The 12,482-nt window shown below is 43.2% G+C and overlaps 1 protein-coding gene across 1 annotated transcript in view; it reads left to right on the top strand.

Annotated features, from left to right (window-relative positions):
• The window catches only part of RCOR1 (REST corepressor 1), an 87,445-nt gene extending 75,172 nt beyond the window's left edge, over positions 1–12,273 (top strand). The window contains exons 8-12 of the mRNA XM_064169457.1: positions 3,714–3,908; positions 4,899–4,976; positions 5,679–5,736; positions 6,859–7,088; positions 9,621–12,273. Coding sequence (XP_064025527.1) covers positions 3,714–3,908; positions 4,899–4,976; positions 5,679–5,736; positions 6,859–7,088; positions 9,621–9,662 — 603 coding nt within the window. The 3' untranslated portion in view covers positions 9,663–12,273. The remainder of the gene's footprint in view (positions 1–3,713; positions 3,909–4,898; positions 4,977–5,678; positions 5,737–6,858; positions 7,089–9,620) is intronic.
• The last annotated feature ends 209 nt before the right edge of the window (positions 12,274–12,482 follow it).

Below are 12,482 nucleotides of genomic sequence, written 5' to 3'. Positions count from 1 at the left end.
CCAGGCAACCAGCAATAGAACAAGGGGACACAGTCTCAAGCTGTGCTGGGGGAAGTATAGGCTGGATGTTAGGAGGAAGTTCTTCCCAGAGAGAGTGATTTGCTATTGGAATGGGCTGTCCAGGGAGGTGGTAGAGTCACCATCCCTGGAGGTCTTCAAGAAAAGACTGGATGAGGCACTTGGTGCCATGGTCTAGTTGACTGGATAGGACTGGGTGCTAGGTTGGACTGGATGATCTTGGAGGTCTCTTCCAACCTGGTTGATTCTATGAGAAGGCTTTGTGTGACCAGTTACTAACAGGAAGGTGCATATTTAAATGTGTATAACCTGCTAGTTGCCTATTACTAAACAAAAAAGTCTTGCTGTTCAGCAGGAGCGTGGGTTGTGTGTGCGAGTGCTACAGGAAGATGTTTACCCTAAGGCCTTCTCTCTTTCCTGCTTTCTTGTAGCCCAGTTTCTCTCCCACAGTCATTCTCTTTCAGTTTGTTTTTTTTTTACAACTATTTTTTAAAAGGGTATATGTAAGGAAAAAAAACAACACTAGAAATAATTAAAAATATGATTGCACACAGGCAAGACCAGAGCCCTAGGTCTGATGTTTTCTCAGTTACTGTCAGGAGATTAATTCATCTTATAAGTTATTTTGAGTGGAATAAATGAAAAATCACAGCATTCTAGTCCATTATTCATCCCTGCCAGAGTGCTCTCTAGACTTTCCAGCAAGGCTTGGCTGTACTTTCCACCAAAGGAACTGTCATCTCTGGTGACCTCCTAGGAGCAGAGTAGATGTGAAGCTGCTCATATTCACCCTTACAAGAAGCCAAGTTCTCAATAGCCTGAGCAGCACCCAAGCTGGAAGGGTTTGCACTTGGTTAAGTTGCAGCTGCATACTGCAGCTCTCCAGTGTCTTGTAAATAATTAATACTGTTTTCTTATTTCCCATTGTTTTAATGAGTTTTCAACTTCAGATTTCTCCATAAGCTCTTTGAAAGTTTGCATCTGTTAGAGCTCACTTCAATTCTCTTTGTTATTCCTTCCTTGCCAGACTAGCATGCTCTGAACTTGCTGCAAAAGGGAGAAAGGTAGTTTGCCAGTTTGGCTGCCTCTGTTGTAAGGCCAGAGCAGATGGCTGACAGCTACCATCAAGAGTCTTTGTATGAAGGAGGCTGTCTGCCCTCCCTGTCGTGCTAATTCAGGCCATAGCACTCTAACTGATCTGAAAGATACCGCCAGAACTCACAGAGCTGTACAGTCTGGCTGTGTATGCAATGGCAGGTAGCCTTGTAGAGGTTCTTTCGGACAGGTATTGTGCTGGTGGGTGAAATAAAGGTGACAATCTGCACTGCCTCTTGAGAGTTCGTTTAATATGATTTTGCAGTACCTGAGCCTGGAGCTAATTGAAAATGCTGGAGAGAGGTCAGGTACCCAGGAGGGGAAGCTGGTCTTTAGTAATCGTTAAGTTTCCTTTAATAATGTGGTTAGATGTGCAGGGGTGGTGAGGAACCATTAGCCCAGGACTTACTGTAAAGAACCTCCCTGTCCCAGCACCACAGAGATGTTTTTTCCATCTCTGAGCTACGTTAGTTACTGTTTGACTTGCCGAGTAATACTGGGATTTCTCAAAGTACCTGAAATCTCCTCTCTCTTCTCTTTGGAGGGACAATCTTCCTCTTTTTGTTTTGTTTTTGTACAGTTCCCTGCAATAGCAACTCCATAATACTCGAGTCATTAACTAGAGCTGCTTTCTCTACATATTCCTTGTGCCTGGAAATGTCTCACTTTCTCTTTTTTTTCTATGCTATGAGATCTGAAGAAGAGAACCTTGTTTGTATTAAGAGCTTTGTGAGACTGAAGTGCACTGGGTAGCAGTTGCAATATATAAATAGAGAAGCACTGCTAAATCCCTATTTTTTAATTCTCCATGGTTTTCATTAATTGATTTGAATCTACTGAGAGATGTGTGTGGCCAGGAAAGCAAGAGTTTCAACAATAGCTTAGAGATTCAGACTTTCAGAGCCCTGTGCAATATCACTGGAGCCTAGAGGCATTTGGAACTGTCTAAAAATATTCTACTGGAGCTCTGGCTTTTTGTCCACAACACAAAGGAGTTTCATGTTCTTTTAACTGTATCAACCAGCTCCAAACTAGTTTAGTTTTTCCATAATGTTGAGGCTTCTAGGATATTTGCTCTGCAGGCATTGTGTATCGGTCAATCTACAGCGTGAACCTGTTGTGAGACATTACTGCATGATCCTGTGAAATTCTGTATGTAGGTGAAACATGAACAAATTTGAAGTGTCTGTCCATGTTGAACAGTTTATCTGGCTCAGTTATCAAGTGCTCACTTAGGGAGTGTTGACCTTATCTCGCCTATCTGTAGCTAGACTAGTCTGGTTTGTACTGTTTACCACTCTCTTCTGCAAAAAGGAATAAGGTACCCATCCTGCAACAGCAATAGTTACCTCTTGCTCTTGAGCTTGCCCTAGGCATTATTTCTTATGGAGTCCATAAGAACTGAAGAGAACAGGGAATTGTCAGCATTACTGTTCCTGTGTGGCTCTGGCCATTGAGCCCATGAAAAGGGTGCAAACATTTATCTGCTAGCAGTTGTGCTGAGATCTTCCAGTCTTCAGGAGGAAGAGCCTCATGCTTATGTGGGCTGTGTGCTCAGCCTCCTGTGAGTTTGAATGCAAGCATATTAATGCTCACTCATCAGCAAATGCTACAGATTGTAGAAACTACATGTAGCTGCAAACCAGAAGGAAAACAATAGTGTGAAGTGAAGCCAATGTGTTCAAAGCTGGCACTGTCAAGCAGAGGATTTCAGATGTGTGGCCTCCCCTCTCTGCTTATTCTCTCCCCACCACCCTTGGTCTGTGTTCTTGGCCAGGCTTCAGCCACTGGGTAATAAATCTTGTGTATGACTTGCTTGTTGAAAACAACTTCTGGAAGCAATGGTTTTGGTACTAGGGGATCAGATGTGCTTTTGGAGAATCTGTAGTACAGTGTCCCGATTGATCTGTTAGAATTGTGTGCCTAATTCTTTGATTTAGACAGAAGGCATAACAATAATCAGTGCTGTGAGAGATTCCCTTTTCCAGAAGACATTTAAATTTTATTTGTGTTCAAAACTTCATCAGTTTGATGGATCAGTTGACATGTCAGTGCTATGCAGGGAAACTTGGCTTCCAAGAAACTGTGTAACAATCTGAAAGTTATTTTGCTCAATCCTTTACCCTGAGCCTTCATATTTGGTTTATCTGTTCTGTTTGGCATTTAGAAAAACAAGTCACTGTAAACTCTTCTAGTTGTGTTCCTCCTCTGTCTCCAAACTCCACTTTGTTTTCTTTTGGTGTTCAGTTGAACTGGCATGTTCAAGCCTGATGATGAAATCAAGAAAAGATGTTTTGGAGCATTTGAAAATAACTAGAAGATTAACTGCTGGGAGACTGGGCATCTGTCTCCCAACATGAAAACAGGCTGAGAAGACACTGAAATTTGCCTAGAATAAGAGGGATATTTGTAAGACAGTGTCTGGGTGACATGCCACTAAAACCAAAAAATACCTCCATTTGCAAGCTACCTTTGTCATTCTCCAAACTTTGAGGATGGCTAAAAGTCATAGAATCACAGAATGGTTTGACTTGAAAGGGACCTTTAAAGAGCATCTTTTTGTCAACTCTTTTTTGTTAAAAATGACTGCTGATTGCCAGGTGCCACCCACTGAAACCGTTCCTCAGGTGAAGAAGGAGAAGCACAGTACACAGGCCAAGAACAGAGCAAAGAGGAAACCTCCTAAAGGAATGTTCCTTTCCCAAGAAGATGTGGAGGCTGTTTCTGCCAATGCGACAGCTGCTACCACTGTACTCAGACAACTGGACATGGAATTAGTTTCAATCAAACGCCAGGTATGTGACAGATCAAGAGGAACTGCAGTTTTTGGCAGTAGAGCCAATTGCAGTCCTGCAAACTTGGCAGGAATTTGTAGCTTGACAGCGATGATGCACATCATTATGTGACTTATTTGTTGAGCTGCAGTTTTGTGCAGTAAACTACTGTAGCCCTGTGTTTTACATGTCTTATGTTTTAGGTCTATGGGTAAGCATATTTTATACTTCAATTTAAGCAGGAAAAGCTCATATCACTGACTTGAAGGAGCATCTGTTGGTGCTTAGTGTTTCTTGCCTATAAGAGATCCTTTTGTTTTAATTGTGAACTTCCCTGAGATAACATTAGGTTTTACAAAGTGTAATTTCCTTTGCCTTTTCCTACAGTACTTTTGGACCAGGTAGATGTGTTTGGTTTGTCCTTTGACATCCTACAACCTTCCTATGTACCTTTTGCTTCTCTGAAGGTTATATGTTTCGAACAAATGTTTTTCAAATACTTGTGAGTGAAGACAGGTTTACTACATGAGTTAGTTTCCTAGGTGTGAATGTTTTCACTGTTTTTTAAAGCAGAGATCTGGCTCAAGCTCTTTATTAAACTTGATAAAATTGGTATTTTGGCTTAAAGCCTTTTTCTTGCTCTCTGGGAGAAGAAAAGCTTTCTAGCAGTCTTTGATTCATTACTTGCTGCGAACAGGGCCTTTTTTTCTTATATCAGGCTTTACACTGCCCTGGGTATTGGGGCAGTTCTTGCTCTAGATATCTTGTGCATGTATACTCACACACACATATATATATGGGATAGAATAAATTAAATGGGTTCTCCTAATGTGCCTGCTATTCCTGCATTCCTTTATTCCAATATTTTCTGGGTTTTGTTTTTTTCTTGAAAAGGAAGGTTATGGGGAAAACTGCAATGCTGAGCTGTGGGGTTCCTGCTGGGGCTGCTGGAAGATTTGTCCCAAATTTTTTTTTTTAATCCTTGTTAAAGGGGTGAAACTTTGTTTTCAGATCCAGAATATCAAACAGACGAACAGTGCGCTCAAAGAAAAACTTGAAGGTGGAATAGAACAATACAGACTTCCAGAGGTAGGATCATTTTCTGACCTTTGTTTATTGTGGACCTAAATGCTAATCTGTGTTTACGTAACAGGGCTATGTCTCTTGCCAGTGAACAAGGACCAATGTCACGTTAGTTGACAGTGTGAATTGAGATAGTTACTATGTTCGGTGGCTTTGTGTAATGGAAACCAGAGATGAGGAATAAAAAGAAACAGCAGTGTTTAACATATGCAAGTGGCTTCTAACAGAAGTACAGGGTATTCCAGAGACACTGTTTTATCAGTGCCCTTGTGGGAGGGGTAGTTGCTTTGCTCTAAACACTGAGAAATGTAAGAGATGTTAACGGCCTGTCTTTCTTCTTGACAATTGGTGTTTTTGCTGTTTTCCTTCCAACTCTGACGCCTTGTAATGGAAGTAATGTGACCAAGGTTACCTGGGGTGTCTGTGATAAAAACAAGTAGGTGCTCTGGAAGAGTGTGGCTCTTGGTTATCTGCCCAGACCGTTCCCTATCTCTTTGTATTGTCATGGCTTACAGGCACAGTGTATGCCACAGTTAAGGGAATGGATGCCGTGTGCCCTGTTGAAAATATTGTTGCTACTAAAAGGAATGATGCAGTTTGGCTAATAGTTAATTCCTAGTGGTTTTGTGAAGTTTTTATGAGCTCAGATACAAGTGAAACAAGTTGTTGCTTATATTAATGAAGTTACCTGGTTTTTTTTTTGTCTAGGTTGTTCAAAAATTTAATGCACGCTGGACCACAGATGAGCAGCTTCTTGCCGTGCAAGGTATGGTACTACAAGTCTGTCTGTACTCCAGATGGTGATAATCAAAACTCTGCTGCATTCCAGAGCAGTGTTTCCCTTCAGTGGCTAATGAAGAATTATGTTATTGCTTATGCATTAAAGCACATAGAACTGAGTTGAACAAGGAGGCAATATCCCACTTCCCCTGCCTGGGCAGTATAAACTGCAGCATACAAGCATTGGCAAAAAATCTCTGCTTGTCTGAGCTTTACAGGCAGTGAAACTCTAGGCTGGAGTCACAGTTTCATGCTTTCCCTGCACAACATCTCAAGTAGTACACCCAGATTTACCTGGGTCTTTTAGAGATGGCTGTGCCCATCCCTACCACACTTCGCTGTTTTCTTCCCCTCTAAGGCTAGTCTTAACTGTCTTTTGCCATTTTAGACTTTTTTTTTCTTCTCCCTTGATTGATTTGTCAAGGTTTCAAGCTTTTCTCAGTTCAGCTTCAGATCCTTGTGCTGTAACTTGGGCCTGTAGCAGGAACAGTGTGGCCAGTAGGACGAGGGAGGTTATTCTGCCCCTGTACTCAACGCTGGTCAGGCCACACCTTGAGTCTTGTGTCCAGTTCTGGGCCCCTCAATTCAAGAGAGATGTTGAGGTGCTGGAATGTGTCCAGAGAAGGGCAACAAGGCTGGTGAGGGGCCTGGAACACAAACCCTATGAGGAGAGGCTGAGGGAGCTGGGGTTGTTTAGCCAGGAGAAGAGGAGGCTCAGGGCTGATCTTATTGCTGTCTACAACTATTTGAAAGGAGGTTGTAGCCAGGTGGGGGTTGGTCTCTTCTCCCAGGCAACCAGCAACAGAACAAAAGGACACAGTCTCAAGTTGTGCTGTGGGAAGTGTAGGCTGGATATTAGGAGGAAGTTCTTGCCAAAGAGAGTGATTGGCATTGGAATGGGCTGCCCAGGGAGGTGGTGGAGTCACCATCCCTGGAGGTGTTGAAGCAAAGCCTGTCTGAGGCACTTAGTGCCATGGTCTAGTTGACTGGCTAGGGCTGGGTGCTAGTTTGGACTGGATGCTCTTGGAGGTCTCTTCCCACCTGGTTGGTTCTAGGATTTGCAGTCTTTGCAGAAATAACACACCGCTTTTGTTGTTGTTGCTTTCAGCAATCAGGAAATATGGCCGAGACTTTCAGGCAATCTCTGATGTGATTGGAAACAAATCTGTGGTGCAAGTGAAAAACTTTTTTGTAAATTATCGACGTCGTTTCAACATAGATGAAGTTCTACAGGAGTGGGAGGCAGAGCATGGCAAAGAGGAGACAAATGGAACCAACAGCCAGAAGCCTGTAAAATCCCCTGATAATTCTACTAAAATGTCTGAAGAGGAAGATGAGGTAAATCCAGTTTAAAAGTTGCATAAAATTTCCCATCTGAGCTCAGTTCAGATAGATGTGTGTGTATGTATATGCACACACTTTGCAAAAGCCATTTTTTGACAATCTTCAGTCGGAGCATATTTCACTTCCTCTGGATACACAGATTCCAGTAGTGATTTTGGGAACTGGGAATTCCAGGCACACGTGAAAGTGGAATGAGAACAGTTAACTTGCAGCCCTCTGACAGCATCTGTATCTCATCAGCACATGGACATTTTTAATGCCACTTGCTGCCGAAATCCCATATATTGTCTCACTTGGATATTTTCCCTGCACTCAGTTTTCCAAGCTGTTCTAGGTTTGGCTTTGTGGGACCATGCAGCCTTCTGAGGCAAAGCTCACTCTTCCATTTTTGATGGAGTTGTTTCACTTAAGGGAAGAAAGCTGTAAACTGAGGCGAGTGTGTGAAACTGTTCCCTCTGGATTTACCTAGAGACAAAGTTTTGTTGATTTTCCTGCAGTTTCTGTGAAGACAGAAATTCTTGAAACAGCTTCTCCTTGATGGAGCCTCACAGAGATAACACTTCTCCAAAGACAATATGTGGTTAAAATTGACTAAGACAGTAGAGTATTTAAATATGAAAGTTAGTTACAAAAGAGTAATATTAACACAGTCTTGCAACAGAAAACCCTACTAGAGGTTTGCATGTTAAAAATGACTGATCTGGGGCTCCCTTTGGCCTAATTTATAAGATAGCTTGGCACAAAAGCCCTATCTTCTAAATGTAAGCACAGTCAACAGCATAAGGCAAAGTTTAGTCTTGCATGGACTAATGACTCCTCAGTGTACTGCATATTTCTGTTGTCCTGATTATGATTGGCTCACTTATGCTGCCATTAGGGCATTCGGAGAGCAGAACTTCATTGCTTCACAAATCCTGATAATGGGTTAATCAAAAAGTGCTTATACTGGAAGTAAGTCCAAAGGCATGATGGATGAACAAAACCTAACTCAAAAACCCTGTCTTCTCAGAAGAGTGTGAGCAAAGTTGTCCCATTCTTCCAGAACTGACAAGTAGAGCAAGGAAGCAATGGTGCTAATATGTAGCTGTGAGTTTGAAAGATATGACTTGTGTCATTGCTTTTTCCTGTGACCAGTAAAGTTGTATGTGTTAGCAGTGAAGAGCTTTCCTTCTCTGAGCCCTCTGAGATTCCTCCTGCTTTCAAGTGCACCCTTGATACTTGATCTCACTTGAGATAGAAAATGTGTCAGGTTGCAGCAGGAATTGGACCGTGCTGATGTGATCAAATGTGTGGCTATTGGTACAATAAGGATCCCAGAGAAAGAGGAGGAGGAGGAGGGAGAATTGGAAGCATGACAGCAAGGTCTGGTGAAATGGTTGGTGAAGCAGCAGTTGTGATCCCCATGTTAGTGATGAAAAGTGTCTAGGCTGGAGCTGAGCAAGTGCTGAGTGATGGGGTGAAGACCAGAACAGGCTGGTGAGAACAGCTGCAAAGTGTAGAGAAGAGGCAGCTGTTGTGGGAGTCAGGCAGTTCAAAATGCCCTGCAGTACAGTAAGGGTGAGGGCGAAGCCTGCCTGTACCAGGCTGACACAGGCAGGAGCCAGGCACTGTGGCAGTGATGCCAGCTATGACATACCACGTATGCCCTGTGCTAGCACCACGTGGTTTGGGGTTCTTGATCAAGCCTCTTCTGGACAGTAGGAACTGATGTGTCACAGCTGGGAGGAGGAAGGTGCTGGCAGCAAGGAAGAAATTTTAACTACCAAGACTGCAGCCTTTTATAAAAATATACAGAGAAGAGGCACAGGAATGTTATACAGTGGACACTTAATGGCTGTTATGCTCTCTGAGCACACCGAGCACTGCTTCTCAGGCTGGCTGTAAATGTGCTCCTGCCTTCAGAGGTACCAAGCACAGTGCTGACTGGGTGCCTGTCTGAGCAGTTCTGGGGGTGGGGTGAAATTGAGTTTTTCACATAGGCAATACATTCGAGCTAGAAGGGGTGTTCCTGGTTCCTCCTGGTGCCTGCTCTTGAGAGCATTTGCACAGGTGGCTGATCAAGTCAGGAGGACTCAGCAGTAGCCAGGAAAAGGCTGCTGTCCCAGCCTTGGGTGCTTTCTGCTCTGGCATGCCTTGGCTACTTGGCTGCCAGTCTTGTAAAAACTTTGTCAGCCCTCTGACTGCTCTGGGCTTTCCCCTTCAGTGTATTTTCAGAGCAAGTGGCTGCAGTTCCGTTTGGTTTGGGTTTTTTCTTTTTTCTATGTTTTGGAAGGGGGGGGAGGTTAGACTGCTGATAAAGTAACCTCAACTCCAGTCTTAATTCTTCTGTGTTTGCACTCCTGATACATCCTGATGCAGGTCAGAATAGGGGAAGCTGCTGCTATTCCACCCCTGTGCCAGGGTTATCTGTCATGTTGTTTCCAGTACCACGGATCTGGGGTGAATTTTGGAGATACAAGAAAGCCTGTGTATATTCATTTTAAAACTAAATGTGTCCTTTTTCTCCCTCCTCCCCCTTCCCTCCAGGCAACTTCTGTTCTTGATGTCAGATATGCATCTGCTTCGTGAGAAGGTGCTGTAGCCTAGAACAATTTGTGTTGACTACTGTGTTATCCAGGATATCAGGTATTAGCAAACCTCAGACAGCCATCTGCATCATATCTGTGGACAAGCAGCTATTACCAAAAAAAGGCAAACGCTTCCAGTCCTGTGCTACATCTGCCTTAATCTCCCCTCATTCCTCCGTATTGCCTCCACTTCCTTTCAAAGCACCCAGGTAGCTCAGCTTTCCATTTCATCAGTGTCCTGCTTAAGCATTGGGATTTCTAGAACCAGTAACACCTGTCTGTAAATTTTGACCAGCCTGGAAAACGAGGAGCTCCTTAGCAGCCCCACAATAACTACACATTAGGAGTACTCAGTCCGTAGGGTGTAAGTGCGTATTGCTGCATGGCCTCGTGGTCTCCGCTTCCTGTGTTATTCTTACAGTGACACTATTGTTAGTGAGCTTTCTATAAAGGGGCGGCCTGTGCACATTCCAGTGGTGTCAGGTTTGTTCTGAAGTGACAGGACACGATGACAAACAGTCTTGAATAATGCAAAGTGACAGAAAATGTTATTTCTAAGGTTCGGTCAGCCCAAGGCTGTGGATGTAACTCATTACACTTCTGGTTTGTGCAATTCTTTCCACTGTACCTGTATGTTCTTGCTTCATAGAAAGCTCCCTAATTGAGCATCTTAGTCCTGTATGTTTTAATGGCTTTTATTTAGTGCAAAAGGGAATACGTAACTATTTGATATGCTATTTAACCCCTGGCATTCAGCATTTGCATTGTAACTTGTTAAATGAGTGCTACACAACTTTCTTTTTCCTGATCCTCTGCGGGATTAAGTCAAAACAACTTTCTCTGGTGCCTCTCCTTTTGGAATATGTGCCTTTTTACATTTGGCTACCATAGATCACTTTCTGTCCCAGTGTCTCATTCCTCTTCAGAGCGCTGTTTGCCAAAGACATCAAACTGCTTCTCCTGCTGGAAGTCTGCATGAGGGTTGGAGCACAAAATCCAACCTTCCAGGAGTTTTTGGTCTCTCAGAAGTTTACTGGAGAAGGACCAGGTTAATTTCATTGGCCATTTTAACCCTTCTGAAGCACACATCGCTTTCATGTTCGGAACCAAAATATGCAATTTAAAATCTAAGAGGTGCTTTTCCAAATACTTGGTGCATGCAGTTTTCAAATCCCCAGCCCTCTGCTCGGATAACCTGTGCTGTGGCCTGTCTAGCTGGTGAGAACCAGATCTGGTCTTGAAAGCCCTATATGGGACTTTGCACTTTGAACGAGGCAGTTGCTGACTGCCAAGCAGTGTTCAGAGAAGCTAGAAGCAGCAGTATTACTCCTTGTCCAGTGGAAAGCTGCAAAATAACACTAGTCACAAAGCATTTTAAAATGGTTCATGATGTTGGGAGAAACCATCAGGTGACCTCCTTTGCCTCTCTTCCTCTACACAGATTTCAGGCCAAGCTGGCACACAGCAATGTATGGCAGCAGCCTTTTAACTCTGAAATCATCTAGTTCATGTCCTGGCCTGCAGCTGGGGTGCTGCAGCTCAAAATCTAGCCCTGAAATTAGTGCTGATGCTTGCGCTGCTGGGCTGTGCCAGGTTGTGTGCTGTGTGGGCTCTGTTCTTTGTACCTAAACAAGGGAGGATCATTCCAGCCAGGTGACAGTCAGTTCTGACTGCACCTTTTGTGGTGTAGAAAGAAAGGCAGAAGAGGTGGCCTCGTGTACACTGAGGTGGTATCCTCTTTGGGCCTTGTGTGAGGAAAGCAATTAGACATCAGAAATGAAGCAACAACATACAGGCAAAAGAGCAGATAGGCATTACTTAGGGCAAGCTAGAGCATGGAGCCTAAAAAGGGCATTTCAGCCACTTTGTAGCTGTTTCTGAGCAATTTCATTCTGGTAGCTCCGGAGACATCCTTTGAGGTCACGGTAGGGTGGAAGAGAGCTATTCTCTAGCCTCTATATTGGGAACTTGTAATCTCGAGTTTGTGGCAGTGTCTCTACAGCTGTTGATGTGAACTGGCAGCTCTGATGGTGGCCCTGCAGATGTTGCCACAGTCCTGTGCCAGTTGGAGTTGGCAGTCTGTTGTGGGAAAGGACACTACTTGTTAGCCAGTGTGAGTTAGGATTAAAGACCGGGCAAATAGCACTGTGAATTCAGCTGTCAGTTTGGGTGTAAGGCAATGCTGCTCATTGAAAGTACTCCAGTATTAAACCTCCTGCTGGTGTCAATGCATGGAGACAGGTCCTCACCAGTGCGAGAGGGTTGTGTGAGCTTGCATCCCAGCTGGTGAAACTCGCTCATCAGGAGAGGATTCTGCTGGCGAATCGTTACTTGTGAGGACTTCTCATTGGTTTTTGCCCTCAAATCTGTCCATCTTACGATCAGAAAAGTTGTGTTTTGGCTTCATCCCCAAGGGGTAGGGGGAAACATGTATAATTTGTGATATTAGGAAGAAAAAAGTTGTTAAATTACTTTTCATTTGACTGCTATCTTATTGTAGTTGATACATACAATATAATAGCACTGTATTTTAAACATTTAGGTTTTTTTTACATTCTCTTTAACTATGTTTTTAAATGCAATAAAATCATTTTAGCATTTGAAAGTTTAAATGGTTTGGTCTTGTTTAAGTGACGATCCTATTTTCTCTTTTTAAATGGGTCAAGCATTAGATACATCAACTGGTTGCATTCAGATTAGAAGGGTCCACAAAGATAACCACATAAGATAGAATATTCTCACTTAAATTTTGTTCCTTAAACTATCAATGTGAATGTCATAATTATATATATTTTGTGGAAAATGGGAAACTATTTCTCCT

Source organism: Pogoniulus pusillus, chromosome 1 (genome assembly GCF_015220805.1).
Source record: "Pogoniulus pusillus isolate bPogPus1 chromosome 1, bPogPus1.pri, whole genome shotgun sequence".
Classification (NCBI taxonomy): domain Eukaryota; kingdom Metazoa; phylum Chordata; class Aves; order Piciformes; family Lybiidae; genus Pogoniulus; species Pogoniulus pusillus.
The sequence above is the reverse complement of the archived record's forward strand: the minus strand, read 5'-3'. Positions and strand labels throughout refer to the sequence as shown.